Source organism: Sebastes fasciatus, chromosome 11 (genome assembly GCF_043250625.1).
Source record: "Sebastes fasciatus isolate fSebFas1 chromosome 11, fSebFas1.pri, whole genome shotgun sequence".
Classification (NCBI taxonomy): domain Eukaryota; kingdom Metazoa; phylum Chordata; class Actinopteri; order Perciformes; family Sebastidae; genus Sebastes; species Sebastes fasciatus.
In genome coordinates this window covers 34030579-34055323 of record NC_133805.1, presented here as the reverse complement: position 1 = coordinate 34055323, position 24745 = coordinate 34030579, and the positions used below count along the sequence as shown (strand labels likewise).

At 40.7% G+C, this 24745-nt stretch overlaps 1 protein-coding gene across 2 annotated transcripts in view; it reads right to left on the bottom strand.

Annotated features, from left to right (window-relative positions):
* The window catches only part of LOC141777773 (neuropilin-1a-like), a 114370-nt gene that overhangs the window by 5652 nt on the left and 83973 nt on the right, over window positions 1-24745 (bottom strand). For both annotated transcript variants that reach the window (XM_074652324.1, XM_074652325.1), the window contains exons 11-17: window positions 18889-19033; window positions 13543-13725; window positions 12175-12219; window positions 6981-7118; window positions 4219-4520; window positions 972-1068; window positions 758-802 (exon numbers count right to left, since the gene is read on the bottom strand). In XM_074652324.1, coding sequence (XP_074508425.1) covers window positions 758-802; window positions 972-1068; window positions 4219-4520; window positions 6981-7118; window positions 12175-12219; window positions 13543-13725; window positions 18889-19033 — 955 coding nt within the window. The remainder of the gene's footprint in view (window positions 1-757; window positions 803-971; window positions 1069-4218; window positions 4521-6980; window positions 7119-12174; window positions 12220-13542; window positions 13726-18888; window positions 19034-24745) is intronic.

Sequence of the window (24745 nt, the reverse complement as noted above, 5' to 3'; positions counted from 1 at the left end):
ATTCATATTTGATCCGCGCTGCCTAGTTTGACCGTTTGATCGGAGTTTGCGAGTGATTGACAGTTGCTCAGAGATGGCAGTCTCCAACTCGGCTCTGATTGATTGTTTTCCTGCGGTCTGTAAAATCTTGCAGATGCCGTTAGGGGCACCGGAGGACACAGAGGAATATGATATTTTCAGATTACCTGTCTCATGTACGTCTGTCAGGATATAGTGACTGTTTTATAAAAATATTTGCTCCATTTCTACCCACTGCAGCTTTAAGGTCAACTGTTTGTTCTAATGGACTGGCTATCTCAAGAAAGTTTCAAGTCTGTGCAAGTTTAAATGAGAATTGAAACAAACTCTATGGTACACTTTGGAAAACTGATGCGGTCCTTTAAAGGAGCATTGTGTAGGATTTGGCGGTGATCTAGCGGTGAGGTCGCATATTGCAACCAACTGAAACTTCTCCCGTGTGCCAAGCGTGTAGGAGAACTACGGTGAATGATGTGAAAACACGAAAACGCGAATGGCCCTATCTATATATCTAGAGACAGTGTTTTTACTTTTTTGAAGAAGAAACAAGATTTTTCAGGTGTGATCCTTCAACTCTTATTTTGGTATAAAGGTAATGTCGTCCAAAAGACTATTTGTCTCACTTTTTTTTTTTTAGCTTACACAACTGCTCAATAGCAATTCCACCATTCTGTGTGCGAGTCTAAAATGAACACACTGACATTGTAAGGACAAAATTGGAGTCATTAATGTAACTTACGTAGGATGAAGATCTCAGTTGGTGGAGACGTTGGAGCTTCTGGATCTGGAGGAAGAAAAACAGCCTCCATTAAATTAAATTCAAACACAGCAGGTAAGGAAAGCAAAAACAAAGAAGAGCAACTTAATGAACTGTGAAACTTCTTTTGAGCGAGCACATCAAATAATGTATGACGGTATACATTTGGTATACTGAGTGAGAAGAGAATACACACCTTTGCAGTCCTCAGCACTGAGTCCATCAATGATCTGGATGTTGTCCACAGCTATGTGACCTGCGCTGCGTCTGTCTGCGACGCCTTCCACCACCACCTACACATAACAACACACACGCATTCATCGAAACAGGATTCATTCTGATAGCTAACATGCTACATGCTCAATGTTTTCAGCTAAAACCAATAAACCACACAAACTTTACGATCTTTAAAGGTGCAGTGTGCAATTTGGTTTTACATCCGTGTTTCCCATCCTTTAGGACGTGACCCACCAAGATAAATCTGAGGGGTCATGGCATAAATAAAATAATAATAAAATAATATATTTTTTGCTTTGCAAAACTCTGTTTATTTAAAAAAAAAAATCTAAATATTAATTTTCTCTTGTTGAAAATATTAAATTATTTCTTCTGACCTCTCAAGTTTATTAAAATGAAACAATATAAGGGCAGAAAATCACTATTTGGTTAAGCTGTTTTAAGTAGGGGTGCTGACCATGAACTGCAATGTCCCTGGTTTGATCCTGTTGCATGTCATAATAATAATAATAATAATAATAATAATAATAATAATAATCTTTAATCAATAGTTTTCAAATATAAAATCATAAAACCAATTCCAGTAACATAAGATAAAAAAATAAATAAAAAGGAAGTAGAAATGAGAAAAATAAAAAAGACATAAAAACAGAAATAAAAAGATAATAAATATAAAACAAAAACTCCAGTAAAATCAGGACAGGCTCTCAGATAAAGTATGTTTAAAGATTTAGAGAGAGGAGATCTCTCCTCTTGTTTCCTGTCATGTCTCCACTGTTAACTCTAATAAAGACATAAAATGCTGCAAACATATTTAAAACATTGCAAGTAGACACTTCTTTTTAAATAGGTTGGGAACTCTGTTTTACATGATCAAATGACATTGTTCTGCTTATTTACCTGAAAATATCTTATTCTGGCTTTTTCTCTTACATCAAATATGGACTGATGAAATAAAACGGGTGAGGATTTATTATTATTTTTTGGAAATCCATCCATTTTCTATACAAAGTAAGTGGAACTTATCCCAGCATGCACTGTGTCAGAGGCAGGGAACACGCAAAAAAAAAAAAAGAAGCCACAAGTACGACACAGGGCACATTTGAGTTTCTCATGTGGCGGTTCCAACTCAGGGCTTTTTCTATTTTTATTATAGTTTTCCTGTTTTTTCTGCCTCTTTCTTTAATAGACATAAAAGCTCTACAGATGTTTTGATGCTTTGAGACAAAAACTGTCCAAAGGGAGAGGAAAGGATCTAAAAATAACAATAAACTTTGATGTCTCAAATAGAAAGCTACAAATGATCCCCTTTAACCCCCCGAGACCTGACCGACTTTACTCTCTTTAGAGGCTGTCCCATCCACCGGTACCAACCACGTCATGTTAGCTTGTCGGGAACGAGGCTGAAAAACGCTCCAAAGTTAGGCTCCATTTATTGCGAGGAAAAACTGCCACGGCGATTTTCAAGGGGTCCCTCGACCTCTGACCTTTAGATATGTAAATGAAAATGGGTTCTATGGGTACCCACAAGTCTCCCCTTTACAGACATGCCCACTTTATGATAATCAAATGCAGTTTTTTGCATGCAGTATAAATGTGTTATTTGTGCCTATTCTAAAATTATGTGTTTGAATATTTCTGTATACTGGGGTCCCTAAACAGTCTTGAATTACATAAATTGGGTATCACTGTAAAGCTGAGACTCTTGTGGATCCAATGACCCCAACTGTATTGATGTGTGATGATGTTAGTCCCCATAGGAGACATTGTATTCATTCATTGTAGTGAGACCATTTTTTGAAACTTGACCTCACTGTATAAAATGACCTGTGGTGACCTCTAGGATAATCACAGCCTCATGAAACTTTACAGCCACAAACTAGAGACCTAGAGCATTCAGAGGATGGATGGATCAAACTAGAGACCTAGAGCATTCAGAGAATGGATTGATCAAACTAGAGCCCTAGAGCATTCAGAGGATGGATGGATCAAACTAGAGACCTAGAGCATTCAGAGGATGGATGGATCAAACTAGAGACCTAGAGCATTCAGAGGATGGATGGATCAAATTAGAGACCTAGAGCATTCAGAGGATGGATGGATCAAACTAGAGACCTAGAGCATTCAGAGGATGGATTGATCAAACTAGAGCCCTAGAGCATTCAGAGGATGGATTGATCAAACTAGAGCCCTAGAGCATTCAGAGGATGGATGGATCAAATTAGAGACCTAGAGCATTCAGAGGATGGATGGATCAAACTAGAGACCTAGAGCATTCAGAGGATGGATTGATCAAACTAGAGCCCTAGAGCATTCAGAGGATGGATTGATCAAACTAGAGCCCTAGAGCATTCAGAGGATGGATGGATCAAATTAGAGACCTAGAGCATTCAGAGGATGGATGGATCAAACTAGAGACCTAGAGCATTCAGAGGATGGATTGATCAAACTAGAGCCCTAGAGCATTCAGAGGATGGATGGATCAAATTAGAGACCTAGAGCATTCAGAGGATGGATGGATCAAACTAGAGACCTAGAGCATTCAGAGGATGGATTGATCAAACTAGAGCCCTAGAGCATTCAGAGGATGGATTGATCAAACTAGAGCCCTAGAGCATTCAGAGGATGGATGGATCAAATTAGAGACCTAGAGCATTCAGAGGATGGATGGATCAAACTAGAGACCTAGAGCATTCAGAGGATGGATTGATCAAACTAGAGCCCTAGAGCATTCAGAGGATGGATTGATCAAACTAGAGACTAGAGCATTCAGAGGATGGATGGATCAAACTAGAGACCTAGAGCATTCAGAGGATGGAAATTGCTGCAACAACTTATGAGACATAATAGAGCATGGGGATGACCATCATATACTGCGATCATTATGTTCTAAACCTTTATACACTTTCACTATTATTTTAATTAATTAATTCATGTTTATTCCTGATTTATGACTAGAACAATTTGTCACACAGTGCTGAGCTGCATCTCAAATTAATCCTCATGTTCCCAGCTTTCAGATGATGTACACCACTTCTATGTGACATCTACTGTTAACCTGCTATCTCCCCTAAAGACCCCCTGTACCCCCCTAAAAAAGACAAAAGCAGGTCTATTGTGGGTCTCAGAGGGTTAAGAATCATTTACACTCCTTTTTATCCAACAAAAGGACAAAAACCCATCAATAAATGACATATCTGTATTACCTGATATGAGACACTGGAGTGTGGCAGTAAGACTCGCCCCTCCCTCCACCGGCTGCCCTGGTGACCCCTGACCATCCACAGGATCTGACCCCCCTCCGCCTCCTTCCTCTGCTTGATGTGAAGGGCCCCTGCGTGTTCACCAAACATGTGATACCAGAAGGACATGCACAGGTCGGCGTCCGGCGCGGTGATGGGCAGGCTGGCCAACCTGGCCACCTTCTCCTCTTCACTGTCATCATCGCCCGTTTTACTGGGTGCGTCTGGTTCCCCCAGCTGCATGTAGATGAAGTTCCCCGGTCCACCTGCAGGGGGGGGCAAAAGACAAGGTAAGAGGTGGCTGTGTGCTGCGTTTAAGGGCTCCTGACAGCGTGGGAAAAACATTGGTTCAGTTATTTGGACTCTATAATTTCAAAATAAGACTTTAAAGAATGTAAAAATACAGTCAGTAATACTGTTTTCTGTTTATTTTGAATGAAAACAGGCGTTGATATCAATCAATGAAAGGTTTCCAAAACTCTCAAGGGTTCATTATACATTCAGTTGATGGCTAAATGTAAATACCTATCTGTTTCTCTGTCTTTTCTTGAACTTAATGTCTGTGTGATTGTTTAGTATCTTGCCTCACATACTCCCAAAGATGTCAAATTCAAGGACTCGACAGTGTTGAAAACAAAGGGCTCAGTATGAGCACGCTTCAGGAGACGATATGACATGACATCTCAAAGGGCTCATTTTTTACTTGTGATCTGGTTCAGTCAAGAAATCAAGGTGAAATCATTCATCGTGGAGCTGCTGCCGTCTCCACTGAAAAGCATCCATCACTGGAGGTTTGAACGGAGAGAAGGTCAGCCAGCCGAGGCGCACTGATAAATCTGAGCTGTATTCTTTTAAAAAGTCAAGTTTTTTCAAGGCCGTTCATTCATTTTCAAAATGTTTTAAGGATGAAAGCATCTGCAAATTTATTCAGTGCTGACTACACAGCATATTCACAGACAGTTATGAATACGGTTCTGTTTCTCGGGTGTTTAAGGTGCATAATGTCGTCTACTAAGTTCAGTCAAAGGAAAATAAATACCCACCAAAACACATAAAGCTTTAGTAGAGCTGCAAAGATTCATTTATTAGTCGATTCTTTGTCAACTATTAAATTAATCGCCAACTATCTTAATAAATGATTAATCGGTTTGCGCCATTTTTAAGAAAAAGATTCTCTGATTCCAGCTTCATAAATGTGAATATTTTCTGGTTTCTTTACTCTTCTATGACAGTAAACTGAATATATTTGAGTTGTGGACAAAACAAGACATTTGAAGACGTCATGTTGGGCTTTGGGGAACACTGAACGACATTTTTCACCATTTTCGGACAATTTATAGACAAAAAAAAACTAATCGATTGATCAAGAAAATAGATTAATCGACAATGAAAATAATTGTTTGTTGCAGCCCGAGACTATTATTGCTAAAAAGAACCATCCAAACTCTGACCTGAAACTTTCTATAAAAACACTATTTTTGGAAGGGATGTCTAATTATTAACCAAGGATGTCCTTGATTTTAATCTTGTCCCAGTTTGTCCTGTAAAACATGCTCATGTAAAAACAACTCTGGCCCTTTATTTACACTGACAACTGTCTGGTCTGACTGAATGTCACCTGCATATCTTTAGTGTTTATACCTGGAGATATTCCCGCCAATAATTTAGACTAAATTTAGAATACATTCTAAAATTGTATTACTCACTTTTAAAGCACAACTTGGTCTGGCCCCAGACTACATAATGGATCTCTTAACACCCTATGCGCCTGAGATCTATGTGGTCTGAGATCATCTGATCAGCTACTTCTTGCTGTTCCCAGGTCCAATTTTGTGACTAGAGGGGATCAGGTTTTTGCTGTCAGGGCTCCCAAACTCTGGAATGCACTTCCTGTAAAGATTCCATCATCTAAATCTGTATCCACTTTTAAAAAACCTTTGAAAACATATTTTTTTTAGGATGGCATTCTTATACGGTCCCAAAGTTATATGTCTGTTTATGTATATGCATTATGACATGGTGGTGATGCATGTGTATATAGCATGTACACATGCGTCACTCCACATATGCATAGGTAAATATACGTATGTATACATCGGTTTGTGTATGCATGTGTATATTTATACACATTTATGTGTATACTGTATACACAGTATATACATATATATATATACACACACACACATATATATATATATATATATATCTACCACCACTTTACTACTTTTATTGTTATGTTCTGTGATGTTCTGTTTTTACAGTTACCTTATTTTTTTTTAACTTTATTCGTCTGCTTTTATTGTCTTGTAAAGCACTTTGTAACATCTGAAAAGTGCTATATAAATACATTTATTATTTATTATTAGTATAACATGGACCCACATATAGAATCATCTGTCTCGAACCAACTGAGAGGCTATAGGCTGAGCAGAACAACACAACTATGTGATACGTTCCCAAACTCTTTGTCGTTCAGAGCAGGAATAAGGTTATGTGTCCGACGGGAATTTCTTAGTACATCGTAGGCATCTTTTCCTCGTTTAAAAAAAAGAATAAAAGAGGCAGTGTTGTGAATTCCCAGCAGCAAAGCGTGTTATTTAAAGCTCACTGTAGTTAAAGAGGTTCAGCCCAGCTTTCAACAGCTGCACAGTAACATGGAGAGCCACAGAGAGCTCTCCCACAGAGCGTCTGTCGAGTGGCTGCCGGTCAAACACGCATCTCCCTACCTGTGTGGTCGAGGGTCGGCCCTCTGTGGACGGCGGGAGCCCCGTTGGTCTGGATGAGCCACTCGGCCCCCGTCCCGGTCTCTCTGGTCCAACCGCAGAACGACGAGAAGTCAAAGTTGCAGGCGAACCACACGTATGCTGACGAGAGAGAGAGAAGAGCGGTTGAAGGTGAGTTTGTTGATAAAGGAGATTTTCATGGTTGTGTTTTACGTGAGCTGAACTTTCAAAAGTCTGGAGAATAAGTAGCAAAGGTGTACGGCTTCAAGCAACAGATGCAACAAAGTTGTCACTGTTGGGTGCAACGTCTTCAAAATTTCAACTTCTTTCCGGTAGTTTGGTCCATATAATAGCAGAATGGCCTTGTTGATTAACTGACTAATCGTTTCAACACTAGTTTTACTACGTTTTTTTTTTAATCAGGCGCTTCTTTTCACCCCGTAGCAAGATGCTAAACCATACGCAAGTGGAGGTTCACGCTGTCTACCCAAGATCCTCCTCTCTTGGACACAGACACAAGAACACGATCGCTCACTGGCTTCCCTGTCTTTTATATATATTTGAGGCTGTGGCATTGAGAGTAGGGTTTTAAAAAAACAACCATAGAGGAACGAGTATCCTTGAAATTGAATTAAGCACCAAACTCTTTGTTCAACTTTGCCAGTAATCTTATTTCTAGCTGTCACAGTCAGGGCCTCGTGTTTAAATGGAAGAGCTTGACTGATTGTGAAACTGCGTCTGAAACGTCTCTTTCTGACCTCAGAATCAGGGGAGCTACATGTACAGTATGTTTGACAATTTTTGTAACTTTCCCGAAACCGTCAATCTGACAATCACGGTCACTTTATGCAGCGATTGGCCGGCTGTGTGAAGGTGGGGAAGTACGCAGGGTTTGAACTTCTCTGTAATGTTCTCTTTTTTCATCCTTTACGGATCTTTTCTCTATGATATTTTACTATTCGCTATCCGCTACAAAACTAGTTTGTTTCAAGCATACTGAAGCCTTAATCAACTGTTATCTGTTCCTGTAAAACTATCCAGAAAGTCAATCAAATGTTCCAACAAGTTTAAGCTGCTGCCCCAATCCTGTCATGGATCTTGTTCCAATGGACAACACTATAAGCATAAACAATAACTACTGGAAAACGAAAACAGTCAGAAAGGTAAAACACAGTTTCCCTGCCTTTCTGAATCTATTTTATTTTAACAAAAAACACTTGTTTTTTGTTAAAATAAAATAGATTCAGAAAGTGACGGCATGTTTATTTATATTGCAAATGTTGAGATTCTATACTCCATTCAAATCGCCACTGACAGACAGTTACTGTTTACCGTCATGACGCTGCCACCTTGTGGTTCCCCGGCGCGCCCTTGCATGTTATATCGCCTCTAGAATAATATCAATGTTTAAAAAATGTCCGTTTGTTATAATACTTCACCCACAAAATGACGGTTTGTCATTTGTCACCGTGTATTACCTCGAATTCTTGAAGAAAACTTTGTTTTTCTTGCATGCCTCCGTGGTGGACAAAGAATAAAAAAAACAAAAAAGGAGAAAAGTCTTGATGATTTGAAGTAAATGAGAGCCACGTTTAAAAATGTGTTTAAAATAGTAAAGTCTTAGCAAAGATACATGTGTTTGTGAAGTACTGAGAATACAACTGGATAAATGAAACGTGGATTATACAGCACGACTTGTGTGAGAGTTTATAAACAGATGTTTTGATATAGTTTTACTGGTGTTAAACGTGGCCCCCCGTTAACTTCAATTCATCCAGACTTTTCTCAGTTTTTTTCATTCTCTGTTCACCGTGGAGGCGTGCGAGGAAAACAAGGTTTTCTTCAAGAATTCAAGGTAACACGGGGAGAGTAAATGATATACAAATGGTCATTTTGTTGGTGAAGTATGCCTTTAAAGGCTGCTATGTGGTAACCAATTCTGTTTTCCAACGACTTTACAAAATGCTACGGCATCCTCTCTTTCCAGGCTAAAAACTCTAATCATGTGCGGTGTTCACCCACTAAATTGGCTCCAGTCTAGAGGAGGGGGGGGGAGGCAGAAGAGACAGCCTGAGGAAGAAAGTCTTGTAACATCAATATTAGAAAGCTGTTCCTGCTGTAATGTACACGCGGTATAAATTGTATAGCTTGTGGAAAACATATCGCTGCAAACAAAAAGGGCTCGTGCAGATGGAGAAAGGGGGTGAGAAAGACCGAGTCGTACAGCGCTGAGGGGCGCTTCCCTCCGCAGCCTTGGTGGAACCTAGACGTTACCGCTGATAGAGAACAGCACCAAACACGTACAGATGTTTGGGATCAAGAGAGGGAGAGAGGGAGAGGAATGGAGGGAGAGAAAGGCGTGGTGCCACCAGCATGCGGATGTGGCCCCTCAGAAAAACCCCAAACAGAAAAAAAACTACATTTCCCTCCCTCTTTCTGCCTGTGGCAGCAGTCGACTGGCGGCAGCGGTTCACCACAGCATCCAAATGAATGCAGAAATCTCTGAACGCTGGACATGTTGTTTCTGAGAGGCTAATAGGATGCAGAGATGACCGTGGAGCTGGTAACCTCCCCCCCTACAACCTCAAGCTGTCTTCACGCAATGCTTCGACTCGGCTAATTGAGACCCAAGAGGCCTTTATTCTCTCCCTCCAATTCCTGTCGTTTACCTTCACTCTCTGCCTTTCTCTTCTTGCCTTTCTGTCTCGTCTCTATTCATTCCTGGCCGGCTCTCCCTCTCTGTCGCTGCTGCTATCTCTCCACCTATTCATCCCTCTTCTCCTTCCTCCCAATGAATTGAATTCGGTGTATTCACGAGGGATGATAACCTGTGAAACGGTGCTAAGATATTCATGCAGGTGACAAAAACACAGCGCTCCGTTTGGCTTTAAATGTGGAGCGTGTGCAGCCTCCCCAACCTCAGTGTCTCTCAGTGCACCAACAACTGCAACTGGTCAAAAATGTCACGCGTTTTCTTTTTCATTGTGACTTTTGGGAACATGTGTCTAACGTTTTCCCACCATGTCATTTAGTATAGTGTCAGTTTCACACAGAAGTCATAAGGTCATATTTGAACAACAGACTGAATATAAGATGTGGACGTCGACACTGTGATGTCACCCAATGGTTTGTGGCCGTTTTGAAGCCTCGAGTTCGGCATTTTGGCCGTCGCCATCTTGGTTTTTTGCAACCACAAGTGACACGAGAGGGTGGAGCTAAGCACAACCGAACGCTGAATAAGACATTTTTAGGCTACCAAAAGGTTATAATGAGCTTTCATGAACTGAAAACACACTGTGAAAGGGTTAAAGTTGTAAGACGAAAACACGGACAATGAACATCAAGCTGTATTTAAGAAGACTTGAAACTAGCAATTGAGACCATAAACTCATGTTTACAATGAGGTAATAAATCAAGTGAGAAGTAGGCTCATTTTTCTCATAGACTTCTATACAATCAGGCTTCTTTTAGCAACCAGAGGAGTTGCCCCCTGCTGGCTATTAGAAAGAATGCAGGTTTAAGGCACTTCAGCTTTGGCTTCACTTTTCAGACATCTGGTTTGAACCTCAAATACCTTGAGATGGTTTTAACTTATTGTTTCTTGATCACTACACTAGGCATTTAAGATAAATCAGGAATATGAAAGAAAAATATATTTCTGTTATATAAATTATGTTTCTTTTTTTTTACTTTAATTTTCTTTCTTTCTTCTTGTTATCATGCAGGCTGTTTTCATACACTGTTTGTAGCTATACCTACGAAAAAAGTGTAATTCGTATATATCCCACAAAATCAATTTGTATGTAATCCACATAATTGTGAACCAGGAAGTATAAAGAGCGACAAACGCAGCGTAGGTTAGGAGATCGGGGTGGATGGGTGGGTCTAAAAATATTGTCCTTTTGCCCAGGAGACCGCTGTCGTTGATTTGTCAAATAACTTACGTACTGAAGTTACGCCAAATTCATAGTTAATTCAACCCAAACCACAATCTTTCTAAGTAGTTTTGATGCCTAAACCTAACCAAGTTGTTTCCTGTGAAAGAAAACTGTATGCATGTAACGAACGGAAATTGACACGTGTTGTTGGACATTTGTAGGAAAACACATGAATAATTTTTTGTGAGATATCCTAAGAACTGTTGTATGAGAATACGTCACATCTATGTTCTGATTTATTCTATTCTTATTTCAAATACTTCTAATTATTTATATATTTGATGTCACCTTTCTCTATGTATCTGTACTTATTTCTATCCTTGTGCAGCTGCAACACCCGGATTTCCCTCCAATTAAGGTTTATCTTATCTTATCTTGTGAAATATTGGATATCTTCACCTCTTTAGGCCTGAAAGAAATCCTTAAAATTAAGCAATTGAGACAGAAAAATCACTTAAAAACACAAGACCATAACTGTGAAAAGGAGGTGCTTCGTTTTAAAGAGTCACAAGGAAGAAAGACTGGTAAACACTGCTATAGTTCCATCTGAGCCTCACATGAATTCTGCTGATACATTTCAAGCCATTGCAATGAAGAATATGAGGCAAATAAAATAACCGTTATGTCACAAATAACCATCTGTCTTTATTGCTTTAACTGCAGGAACAAGAGATCTGTGTTGTGCTGTTTTTTTTTTGTTTCTTTCTCTTCACATATTACTTCTTCTGAACCTCTGTTTCCTTCCCTTTTAATATTAATACATATATGTTGATGTCTTTATCTCTCTTTTCTTATTCTCTCTTTTCTAAAAAAGAAAAAACATGATAAAAAACAACGCACGTGTATTTCAGAGTGAATCTATCAACATCCCTCTCTGCAGTCCAGTGGCTCAGGGCTGAGCAGCACTAGGCTAAAGTCTCATTTGTGAACTGGGGTGACGAAAAAGCCATTTACTCTCACAAAAGCCAGTTTCATTGTTCTCTGTGACTGCAGCCGGTACTCTCGGCGACACTGAATGATGGGACCGTCGGCTGAATTAATGCACCGATCTGGCAACCCTGAACTGGCACATTTGTTTGTACATGTGCCTGTAAAATGGTTCACCTCGACTTTAACGTTACTGTACAAGAGAAGAGAAGACGGGATGAAAGGCAGAGGAAGAGAAAAGATAAAGAAAATGAAGATGAAGATAAAAGGTGAGTAGTTCAGATGAGAAGAGGACAGTAGACATGGAAGCAGATTGTGGCAGACAGCCTCACCTGGTATGAAGTCCATGATGGGGTCGGCCGCTGTGGTGCCTCCTGCTATAAACAGATGGGAGAGTCAGAGTGGGGTCAAAGGTCAGACGGTTTGGTCCCTCCCACACAGATGCCAACACATACACTCAGTTTACAAGAAAGCAGTAGAGTGCTCCAGGGATGTTGTATTTTTGTAGGCCAAAAGCCAACGGGATTGTTCCATCGGGTTTTGGATTATAGCAGAAAAGTCAAAGTACATTTATTTGTCACGTAATTTCTGTACTTAGGTTACGCCACTTCCGGTGTTATTTTAACCCTTTTCCTAAACCTAAATAAGTTGTTTTGTTGCCTAAACCTAACCAAGTCGATCTATTCCTAAACCTAACCAAGTAGTTTTATTTTGAAAAGACTGGATTGACACGTGCGTCACATGTTGCTATACATTCGTAGGAAAACGCACGAAAAATACATTGTTGAAAATCGTGCTGAGCGTATGTACACGAACCAAATAGATTACATTTTGCGACTATTTCATGACTGTGTTGGCCTTTTGTAAGACATGTAAAAGCTTCAAATTTCATGAGTGGGGTGTTTACTGATGTATTTTATATCATAGAACAAAACATTAAAATCTCTTATGTAAATGTAACCACAGACCTTATTTCAGGCATCTAACTAAAAACCCATTCAAAAGACTCATTGATTACCAGATTAGGGAACCGGACGTGCTAAAATGCTAACTCATTTCCTGGTTTTAGGACTCATTCCTGCAGCACTCTCTAAAAAAATGTCATGTAGGGTTGCACCGCAGTTCAGAAAATATAGTATAGTATATTTTATTATAGTTTTTATATTTGGATATGAATGTTTTTCAGAGAAGATCTTCACTTTCTCAGCACAAGTTCTCACAGTTTATAAAATCGGATTTGGTTACAGTAAAGGGGAGATAAATGAGAATTTTGAGCATGGATGGGTCAGTCTGATTTTGATGTAGCAAGTTAAACAGAAAAAATACCCATTCAGTCCAAACTTATACGGGGAGAGGGAAGATGAGGGAGAATTTTTCATGGTCTTAGTCCAACGACTTTCCCTTCTGTCAATGTCAAGAAGATATATTATCGTGGACATGAAAGAGATGAGTGCTGCAGGATGAAAGAGAAGATGGGCATGCAAGAGTGGTTCACGTCTTAAAACAGACTCTAAAAGTAGAATTATATTTAAATGATTCTAATAAAAAAAAAAATCTTTTTAAAAAGATTTTTTCACATTTAGCATTTCTACCTGTTGCCTCCAAAGCACACTGTAACTTTTTAAGGAGCGCTACGTACACAAACTCATGAATACAGACACAGAGGAGGGTAGGAAGATAGTAACAGGAACTGAGTTTACCCGTCACAGTGTCGTAGTCGTAGGGAGCCTCGGTCTCGCCGCCGCAGTCCTGCTGTCCTTCCTCGCAGTCTGTAACCATGGTCGTGCCGGGGATGGTGATTGGCGCTGTGGTGGTCGCTCCAAACGTGGTCATGGGAAGTGTAGATGCGATGGGCGTGGTGGGAGGAGCTGTAGTTGTAATGTCTGGATAGGGAGAAGGATAAAAGACTGTTTGTCTCTGCCATTTTCAGCAACACATTCTCACTCCCAACTCGCTCAGTCAGTGCCCCTCGGCATGGAGGCCGATGCACCGGGTACCCCTCTTGTGTTACTTTTGGACGGACCAGGGACGGCGTGTCAATATACGCTTGTTACACGCATAGTGTCCTTTCAAAATAAACTTCTGTTATTACAGGAAGTTAGGTTTAGGCAACACAACCACTTGGTTAGGGTTAAGAAAAGGTTGTGGTTAGCTTAGGAGACAAAATAAGTCAACGTTACTTTTAGTTTCACACGGGACACGAACACTGGTCTCTTGGTTGAAAGTCATGTACTTGTTTGACCGCTCCACCACCCCTCCCGTCCGCCCTGAGCAGACTCTCGTGCTCATAAGACTATGTCACTTGCTCTGACCGTCTAATAATAGGGTACCTCCATGCGTCGGTATCAGATGCCGATGGGCACTGACCAAGCGGCGGTAACAACATTAAAAGACATAAATACCGGAGTATAACCAACTGACACATTCATTTATCATATACAAGATATACCCAGTGGTGTGCAGTGAGTGCGGCCATACATGTTGTTGTAGTGGCTCAGTTTAGAGCAGAGAACTGTTCTACAGTCTGTATCCTATCGCAGTGGTTCCCAACCTGGGGTCCGGGCCCCCTAAATGCGGCACCATAGATCACAGGGGGTGCGCCAGGATTTATCTGCTCTGAGGTTGTCAAAATTAGATTTGCTCATGTATAACTGAAATCATAATAACACACTTACTGGATAATTTATAAAAAAGTGTATATAAAACTATTTAAAAATATATACTGTATATTTTTTGCTACTTAGTAGACAACATTGTGTTTAAACCCAGTATTTGTGCACAGTTGCAGATAAAGATCAGGCTACACTAATATTATTATATTATTAGTAGAACTATATTCCAGTGGTAGTTGCATACGATTGATTTCAACTTGTGTGATCCAAACATTTCCAATAAATCCAGAGAGTTGTAAAGTCCCAAAATCTAAATTTGTTTTTAAAAAAAAGATAGATGTAATCATTTAAAAAACGTATTATATTTAACAAAATATTCTGCTTCAGTCCATATTTGTTGGCGTTTAGCCTTTCAAAAACAATATTTTCAATGTGGTCAAAAAACTGTTTGCTCTCCCGCTTGCCGCACACAAAGAAAGCATGCACTGACGAGTAATATTCATTAAAGAGAGCTGATTTATTAAAAAACTAATTTAAAACACTGAATTGTTTTATTAAAATTGAGGATTTTGTTCGAGGATTTGTAATTTTTTCAGGGTGATGACGTCAGAAAAATAAAGAACTTTTCCAGGAACCCAATAAGGGCAGAGTTTTGCAGCTTTAAATGTCGACGACTGAAAAATGAGACTTGACTCTATTTGCCAAATGTTAACGTTAAATCCCACGCAGAAAAATAAGCAACTTTAAAAACAGGCGTGTGTCATCACATGTTTCTCACGGGAAAACTGTCTCAAACCTGATGCTTATTAATCTGTTATCACCATCCCTAAGTTGCGGACAGGAATGAGCAAAAGAAACTTTTTATTTATTTGATGGGGCTCCTTAAAAAGGTACTGAAAAATAACAAGGAGCTGAGCAGAGCGTTGCTACTTCGGAGACAGGTTTTTATCACCACAGCGTGACATGTAGTAAAACAAAGCTAAATTTAAGAGGCATCTATGCATTGTAATAACTTCTGGAGCTTAATGACACCATTGGTTTTTATCTATGCAGGAGAATTGTGACTCATTTGGGGAAAAGAGATATTAGGTTGAATACCAGACACTCTCATTGACAATCCTGCAAAACTGTCTGGATACTTCTGGAAGATTGAAGAGGAGACGTTCTTCTTTCCCATCGAGGACCAAAGTAATAACGACACAAACCTTCTATCTTGTTAAATTCCACCACGCAGTCGATGTCTAGTGATGTGTTTTTATGGAAATGAAGCAAATTGAACTTGCATTAGCATATGTAGACTATGTAAAAACCCCAGATGGTCTGCATGTAATTACACTTTGTAAGGAAGCGTGTTTTGCAGCGTTGTGAGTGGGACGGAGGTTTGCTCTCACAACAGCGTGGATGTAAGTGGATGAATTAACTCAAAGCTTGAAGCAGCATCAGCGACGAACACAAAGGGAACCTGATTAAACTGCTGATCTGCAGGCGTGTCGTCAGCTTGTTAGTTTTCTCTCCTGTGAGCTTAAGTTGACATCTTGATGTTTTTGTAGAAACAGGAAGAGACTTTTTTCCTTTGATGAATCAACAGAAACACTTTTTGGAGAAGGAGTTGTTCAATAAAACTAAATGAACTGCTGGATAAGTGATCTTATATTTGGCGCCTTACATCCAAAAAGGCCTTTAATATCAGTACATTTTGATTATTTAATAGCATGAAATCAGCTTGTTTGGCTGATAAGAGCACTTGAGGTCAAAGCTTTATCATTATGTACATTAATGAAGAGATAAAGTCAGGGAGCATCAAAGTAGCAGAAGGCTGTGATTTGGATAATTGGACATGATTGCTAATGTGTATGTTTGTGCTCGTCTGTATCTTTAAGTGTCTGTGTCATCTGCACGTCTGCATTTTCCAGTGCACACGTGTGGTTTGCATGCATTTGTGTGTGTGTTGTCGTCGTTCTCTCCTTCTGAAGTGAAACTCTGTTCATCTGGGACACACACACACGCTGCTTCAAATACCACACTTTTCTTTCTTCCTGTTTTCCCTCTCTTTTCTTCTTTTGGTCTCACTGCTTTCACGCCCTCTCCATATGCGCACACTTCTGGAGTTATTCTAATCCAAAACATGATCTTTCCCTAAACCTAACCAAGTAGTTTTACTGCTTAAACCTACGAAAGTAGTTTCTTGTGAAGACGGAAGTTTATTTTGAAAAGACTGTATGCGTGTAACGAGTGACACGTGTTGCTGGACATTCGTTGGAAAACGAACCAAAAAGGAGGATACATTTTTCGTATTCGTTGTATGAGAATATGTTGGCGAAACACATTGTCAGCCACTTCATCCAAGCATCTATACAACATTATTACACAGATTTGTTGAATACTCAGTTCTGTTTGGTCAATCATGGCCATGTCCATACCAACAGCAGTACATTAGCTGCCTGTGTACGGTCGCATTCTCTGTCCTGCTTCAAATACACTTTATGTATATATAAATGCAAAAACAATCAGCGGCTGAAGGCTTTTGAATTTTTTAAACCAAAAAAAACTTGAGGTTTTCATGGAATCTTAGGAGTTAAGTTGATTTATCAACTTTATCTCCTGTCTCCATTACTCCTCTCGTCTTTCTCATATCTCCTGCTGTTATTCCATCCTCCTTTCTCCTCTCTCCTCTGTCACACAAACACACTCTTCTCTCATCGTCTACTCTGCAATCTCGCCGGCTTTGGCTGATCCTTATCGTTCTCCCTGCAGGGCAACCAGATACTCAAACTCCACCAGAGAGCCTCCCTCCTCCCTTCATCTGTTCCTCCCTCACCTACTGCGGGAGGTCAAGCTCCCCTCTTTCTCATGCACGCAAGCACGCACGCACTCACGCACGCGCACACACACAGAAACACCATCCAGCTCTGACCACTGCTGCAGTAGAGATAGTAGCCTGCCATGGCATGCGTCAGCCTTTCATCCCCTCTCTCTCTCTCATTACACCAAACACTGCAGATAAGCAGTCTGAAGTGTAAGCAGTTCACGGCTTAATGACTGATTGGTTGGCTGGCTGATGCCACGCACACATTAATGCAAACACATATGAAAATGATGTTTGCATGTTGAGCCTGTTCCCTCTAATGTTGCAGAGTGTTTTCCTAAAAATTTAGCAGCTACACTGAAACCCAAAAAATATACGAAAATGTTGAAACCGTCTTCTATTGGCTACTTGAGCCTTGAAGCTGCAGTGGTAGAAATGGAGCAAATATGATTAAAATGACTATATCCTGACAGCAGTGCATGAGACCGGTAATCCTAACGGCATCTGCAAGATTTCGCAGACCGGAGGAAAACAACCAATCAGAACCGAGCTGGAGTCTGCCGTCCAGCTGCTGTCTATGAGAACCGGCTGTCAATCACTCGCAAACTCCAACCAAACGGTCAAACTAGGCAGCGTTGATCAAATATGAATCAATATTCTGTTACTGTAATGCCTATTTCTCTCCTCAAATGTTTTCAGAATCATCTTGTAGTGTACTGTTTAGCTGTAAAATGAGAAAGTTTGTGACCCGGCAGCCATGTTGAGATCAGTTGAGGAAATACCAACTACCGCCCACCAGCCAGAGCACAGCCAATAGGAACACTCTCTCTCTGAAATGACCTGTGATTGGTCAAAGTCTCCCGTCACGGGCTAGATGTTTTAAAGCCTGACAACAGAGCCATGAGGAGGAGCAGAAGTCTAGTTTTCTCTCAGAACACTTGAATTACAATATGCTGAAAGGTTATTATGGAATTTTTGCCCGATGATGCCAAAAATATACTGCCTACTGCACATTTAAATGTGCTGAATTAGAAATTCAGAGCATTAATATAGCAGCAAACAACTATTGTCTATGTAAAGATCTAGAGGGGTAATGTCTACCTGAGCAGAGAATGAAGTCGCTCTCCCTCTGTATGTGTTGTAATCATAGCTTCACTGTGCTTTGTTGACATCGGCGGGCCGGCTGCGTGTGCATGTTCGTGCATGTGAGCGTGCCCCACTGACTAGCTAACGGCCGCCACTCTGCACTGTGCTCATACGGCGGTTACAGCTGATAACGCTGTCCTGACCGACGGCGTCATTACGGACAAAGTAACACCCACACTCTTGTTCCCCCTCAGGTTAACACTGGTAGCTCTGGCAGCACTTTTGCAATTGTTTTTACAATTTAACTTAATTTAATTTAATTATTTTTTTGTTTTAATTTGACAGTATTTATTGCACTTATACCTGACATGGAAATCTCACTTTTTACAGTATGGAACCTTTAAATTATGGATTATTACTGGAATATATAATAGACCATTCAGGAGATATAAAAATACCAAAACACTTATGTTCTTCATGAAATTAAAAATGAAAATTGATATTGAGTGAATGCAGACACTCTGTTGGTTAATGGAACTCACCGTCCAGTTCACAGCCCAGCAGCTCCAGTCGGAGGCCCAAGCCCTCGTTGGTGGCTCTCTCCGGGTAGATCCTGACGAAGCGGGTCAGGAGGGGACCCATCGACCTCAGCTCTGGGGTGTCGTGGTTCTGATTCCCAATGAATATCTGAGGAGGAAGACAGACAGACACGTCAGGGCCTGATTGTACTTTACACTTGATTTTATCCACTGTTTTCCAGATGCCAGAAAAAGACAATTAAAGAACTAAAGTTACAAAGCCTTTAACATTGAATTAACTGTATGATTTTTTTTTTAATAAGGAACAGTAATGAGAAGCTCTAAACTAAAGTTAATAAACTCTCTGTCTGATCCAACTCAGTGTAATTTCTAGCTGCAAATAGTTATTTGCTCAGTGTGAACAGAGTACCAGAGGAAATGTGTTTAAGAGGATGCCTGCAAATGTTATCGAAGAATAAAGTGCAAAGACCTTTCTAGTGTGAGTTAGAATGACTTTCAAGACCAGTTTTGCTAATTAAATGAATTTGAAAGTACAAAAATAATTCTTCTATCAGAGGAGAGATCAGCTCCAGAATGTAATTTTAGGCTATATTCCATCGAACATGATGAATTCCGAGGCCTTTAAATAGTTTTTCCTTCAACAAGTAAATGATAAATCCGTAAATCCCAGACAGATCCGAATGCTCTTTCCTGCTGTTGTTGAATCTCTGCAGCACTCGTTGCACTGTAAAGCTCATCCACGGTGCCGACAACAAAACCAACAATATCGTATTCTGTTCTGATGTAGGTCTGCTTCTGATCACGCTATCGGTCAGTTTGATAAAAAAAAAAAAGCCAAAATAAAATGAGAGGAGGAAAAACAAAGACAAAAGCCAGGAAATCAGAACCAGAGTCAGATCCTTTCATATGTCCAACGTGGAAGCAGCACAGATGAAAATGGTTTCCGTCACACTGGGAGCCAAGAGGTGGGAGACCAAACACCAACAGCCCTCCCGCCTGTCTGCAGAGCTGACATTTCCTTTGCTCCTGATTTACCACAGGCTGCAGTGTGGCATCATGGGTAAAGCTGGGATGTGCACCAGGCAGCATATAATAATAATAATAATAATAATAATAATACATTTTATTTAGTGGCGCCTTTCTGGACACCCAAGGACACCTTACAAAAATCTGTTAAAACATAGACAGATAAAAAACAATATAAAAACAACAGGACATGACAGAGACATATTTGTACAAACACATACGATGGGTGATGATGAGTTCTAGAGAGAGTAGGCCAGTTTAAACAGGTGGGTTTTCAGGAGGGATTTGAAAGATGTGATATTGTCAGACTGCCGGATGTGTGGGGGGAGTGAGTTCCATAACCTGGGAGCAGAGCAGCTGAATGCCCTGGCTCCCATGGTGCTGAGGCGTGAGGTGGGGGTGGTCAGAAGTCCGGCTGATGATGAACGGAGGGAACGGGAGGGAGTGTACTCCTGGAGGAGGTCTGTGAGGTAGGTGGGAGCGAGGTTATGGAGGGCTTTGTAGGTGAGCAGAAGGTTTTTGTAGTCGATCCGGGATTTAACAGGGAGCCAGTGCAGCTGGATGAGGATGGGGGTGATGTGGTCGGAGGATTTGGTGCGGGTGATGATCCGGGCGGCAGAGTTCTGAATGATTTGGAGTCTGTTGAGTAGTTTGATGGGAATGCCAGAGAGGACAGCGTTGCAATAGTCGATCCGGGATGTAACAAAAGCGTGAACCAGGATTTCAGTGCTGGAGTGGGATAGTGATGGACGGAGTCTAGAGATGTTGCGGAGGTGGAAGAAGGCAGTCCGGGTGATGTTTTTTATGTGAGATGAAAAAGAGAGTGTGCTGTCCAGGGCGACCCCAAGACTCTTGACATGGGTGGAGAACGGTACTGGGAAACCATCAATGGTGATGTTTTGAGCAGTGGTGTGTTGAGTTTTGGAGATGTTGTTCTTGGAGCCGATGAGCAGGGCCTCAGTTTTATGGCTGTTGAGTTTTAAAAAGTTCCTGCTCATCCAGCTCCTGATGTGTTGAAGGCAGGTGGTGAGGGAGGCGGGTGGCAGGGCTGCAGTGGGTGCAGTTGAAATGTAGACCTGTGTGTCATCGGCATAGCAGTGGAATCGGACATTGTGATGACGGAGGATAGTGCCAAGGGGAAGGAGGTAAATGATAAACAGGAGTGGACCCAATACTGACCCCTGGGGGACACCCAGTGAAACAGCGGAGCACCTTGACCTGTGATTACCCAGTTTCACAAATTGTAGTCTGTCGGTGAGGTATGAGGAGAACCATGTGAGTGCAACACCGGTGATACCAATATCAGTCAGACGTGTGATGAGTAGTGGGTGGGAGATGGTGTCAAAGGCAGCAGTGAGGTCGAGGAGGATGAGGATGGTGAGCAGTCCAGAGTCAGCTGCACGGAGGAGGTCGTTGGTGATTTTGACCAGGGCTGTTTCAGTACTGTGTTTGGGGCGGAAACCAGATTGGAAGGGTTCATGGAGGTTGTTTGAGTTGAGGTGGGACTGAAGTTGGGCGGCGACCACTCTCTCAAGGGTTTTGGAGATGAAGGTGAGGTTGGAGATGGGCCTGTAGTGGTTCAGATCAGCTGGGTCAGCACCGGGTTTTTTGAGGGTTGGTGTAATTGCAGCAGTTTTGAGGGTGGGGGGTACAATACCAGTGGTGAGGGAGGAGTTAATGATTCTTGTGATCATGGGGGAGATGGAGGGCAGACAGGCTTTGACGAGGATGGTGGGGAGGGGATCGAGCTGACAGGTGGTGGGTTTGGCTTTATGAATGAGCTCAGTGATGGTTAATTCCGTTGTGGGTGTGAAGTTAGAGAGGGTGCTGATGAGTGGTTGGCAGGAGGTTGACATCCAGGGTGGGTCACATGGGGAGGTGCAGGATGAGGCCAGCTGTTGGTGGATGGTGTTGATTTTGTTTTCAAAGAATTCCAGAAAGGCAGTGCAGTGATCAGTGGAGGTATTTTGGGGGTATCAAAATTTGAGTCTGTATGGGAACAATCGCTAACTTTTTAGCATTTACCAGACACAGTTGTTTTGTTGTTGCATTATTTATTGCATACTGTACAGCAATAAGTAATGCAACAACAAAACAACTGTATATATTCTGTCTTGAGCATGTTGTTTATGTGTTGTTTTATTCTATTTGTAGTTTTTTTTTTTAAACCTCTGGCGAGATGGAATTTAGCCTTTCAAGCTAACTCCGGCTTATGTACAGTTTTTTTTTTTTTTCTGTTAATCAATGAGCCAGTGTGACAAATAAATAAATAAACATTGATCACTGTATGCAACGTATCTTCATACAACGGTTCGTCTGATATCTATCGAAAAGTTATTCCTCATTTTTCGTGCATTTTGCTACGACTCTGTAACAACTTGGTTAAGGTTAGGCAACAAAACTACTTAGTTAGGTTTAGGAAAAGATCATGGTTTGGGTTAAATTAACTCTTGAAGTGGCGTTACTTAAGTACGTAACTTACGTGACAAATAAATCAACGTTGACTTCTGGTTTCACACGGGGTACAAACCACGGTCTCCTGGGCGAAAGTGTGGTGTTTTTGACCCACCCGACCTCCTCCCTACACGGCGTTTGTCACTGTTTATACTTCCTGGTTCACAATTACGTGACAGTGAAGTTCAGTATTTTGGCAGTTAGTATAAAATAAATAGTTTCGCAGTATCAGTTTAAGAATTATGCTAACATGCATCAATCAAACAGTGAGTTTGGAGTGCTAATTAAAAAATGTAAAACTTCACAAATTACCAAATAATGAGTAAAAGCTTGTTTATCCAACCTATTTTTTTTTTTTTTTAAATCAAAGAACTGGATATTTTGTAATGCAGTTCTTAATATTTCGGAATGATCATTTAATGCTAATCCAAGCTGTAGAAGAGCTCCAACTGAGAGTTATGTAACACAACTATATAATAAATTTAAATATTATAAATATATGATGAAGAAATATAAATATTGCATTAATATTTACTTGGGTTTCTAGGAAATTGATATTTTGCCTGAAATAATTGCCAAGTTACAGAGTTCTTTCCAGAAAACGTCCTATAGATATTTTGGGGAAATTATGGACCTATAAAATAAAGTGTTTTAGCCAGGCTTCAGTTTTGTTTCTGTGTTTCTGTGTAGGACGACAGTGTGCCAACACCACACTCATAAACTATAACAATAATAACTTTAACTACACAGTATCTTCTTATTTTTCAGTGTTAATGCACTTCATACCCCAAACATGTTTCCACTTAACGTACAGTATAGTTAACAGAACTGCTGTTCAGGATGAATAATATAAATAATATAAATAATAAATAAAGTTCAGTTCTGGATAAATCATCTTGGGTTAGTTTGTGAACAACTACAATTCCAATTCTGGATTCAGGTCATCAATGTTTTCCTTAACATACTATCAAAGTGTGCCTGTTCTAGGATCGGTGTTTATGCTCCGGTTAAGATGACCAACGTCTCCTTCTGGATATATACACTCATATTTATGCATGAGCATATACAGCATGTATAAACTCATGTAGCAGCCAGGGCCTCACTGAGCCTTCCTGCCTGGTCTTTTGAAGAGGTTTTATAAAAAGGACACAGGAAACAGAGCAGAGAGGATTAGTGAGGGGACGGAGGAGCATCTAGATCTCCGTCTGCAGTAAATCAGCAGGAGTCTTGACGGCCAACCTCGTCCTGCGCCCGGCCATCTGGAACACATAGAGGAGGATGTCGCACCAACAGGGCCAGCCGAGGAGAGGAAGCGGAAGTCTCGGAAGCAACGACATGAATTTCCTCTTGAGGACAAGAATCAAAGTCACTCAAGTCGCCAAGAAGAGTTAGAGACTGAGACTGAGCCTGGTGGGATCTAATATCTTCAGAGCTGAACAAATAAATAAATCATTAAAAAAAAAACACCTGTCAATGAACTCCTAACAAACTCCAACAGTATGACAGGGCAACCTCGATGATACTCGTAACGCATCATAGCTGTGAATAACTGAAGACGACTAATGTTTTCATCAGCTCCTCTCTTCTCTCATCTGGATTAAATCAGCAGTGGGTAGAAATGGAGCAAATATGATAATATGAAGTTATTTTTATAAAAGGATCACTATATCCTGACAGTAGTACACAAAACAGGTAATCTGAAAAAAATCATGTGCCTCTGTGTCCTCCTGTGTCCGCCGTTGCTCCTAATGTCATCTGCAAGATTTTACAGACCGGAGGAAAGCAACCAGTCAGAGCTGATCTGGAGTCTGCGGTCCAGCTGCCGTCTATGAGAGCCGGCTGTCAATCACTCGCGGCAGCGCTGATCAAATATGAATTAATATTCTGTTACTGTAATGCCTATTTCTCTCCTCAAATGTTTCCAGAAACATCTTGTAGTGTACTGATTAGCTGTAAAATGAGAAAGTTGGTGACGCCGCCGCCATGTTGAGATCTATTGAGGAAATACCAAGCACCGCCCACCAGCCGGAGCACAGCCAATAGGAACGCTCTCTCTCTGAAATGACCTGTGATTGGTCAAAGTCGTCTCCTGTCATGGGCTAGATTTTCTGAAGCCTGAAAACAGAGCCATGAGGAGGAGCAGAAGTCTAGTTTTCTCTCAGAACACTTGAATTACAATATGCTGAAAGGTTATTATGGAATCATTTTTGCCCAATGATGCCAAAAACGTTCTGCCTACTGCAGCTTTAAGGCAGTCGGACAGATTTTAGTGAGTGAATCCAATTAATTTGGGTACAGACTTGTGATTTCACACGTTATAGTATTTTTGGGAGTGTTATTATGGCAAACATAATGTATACAGGAAAGTAATGGATAAAGG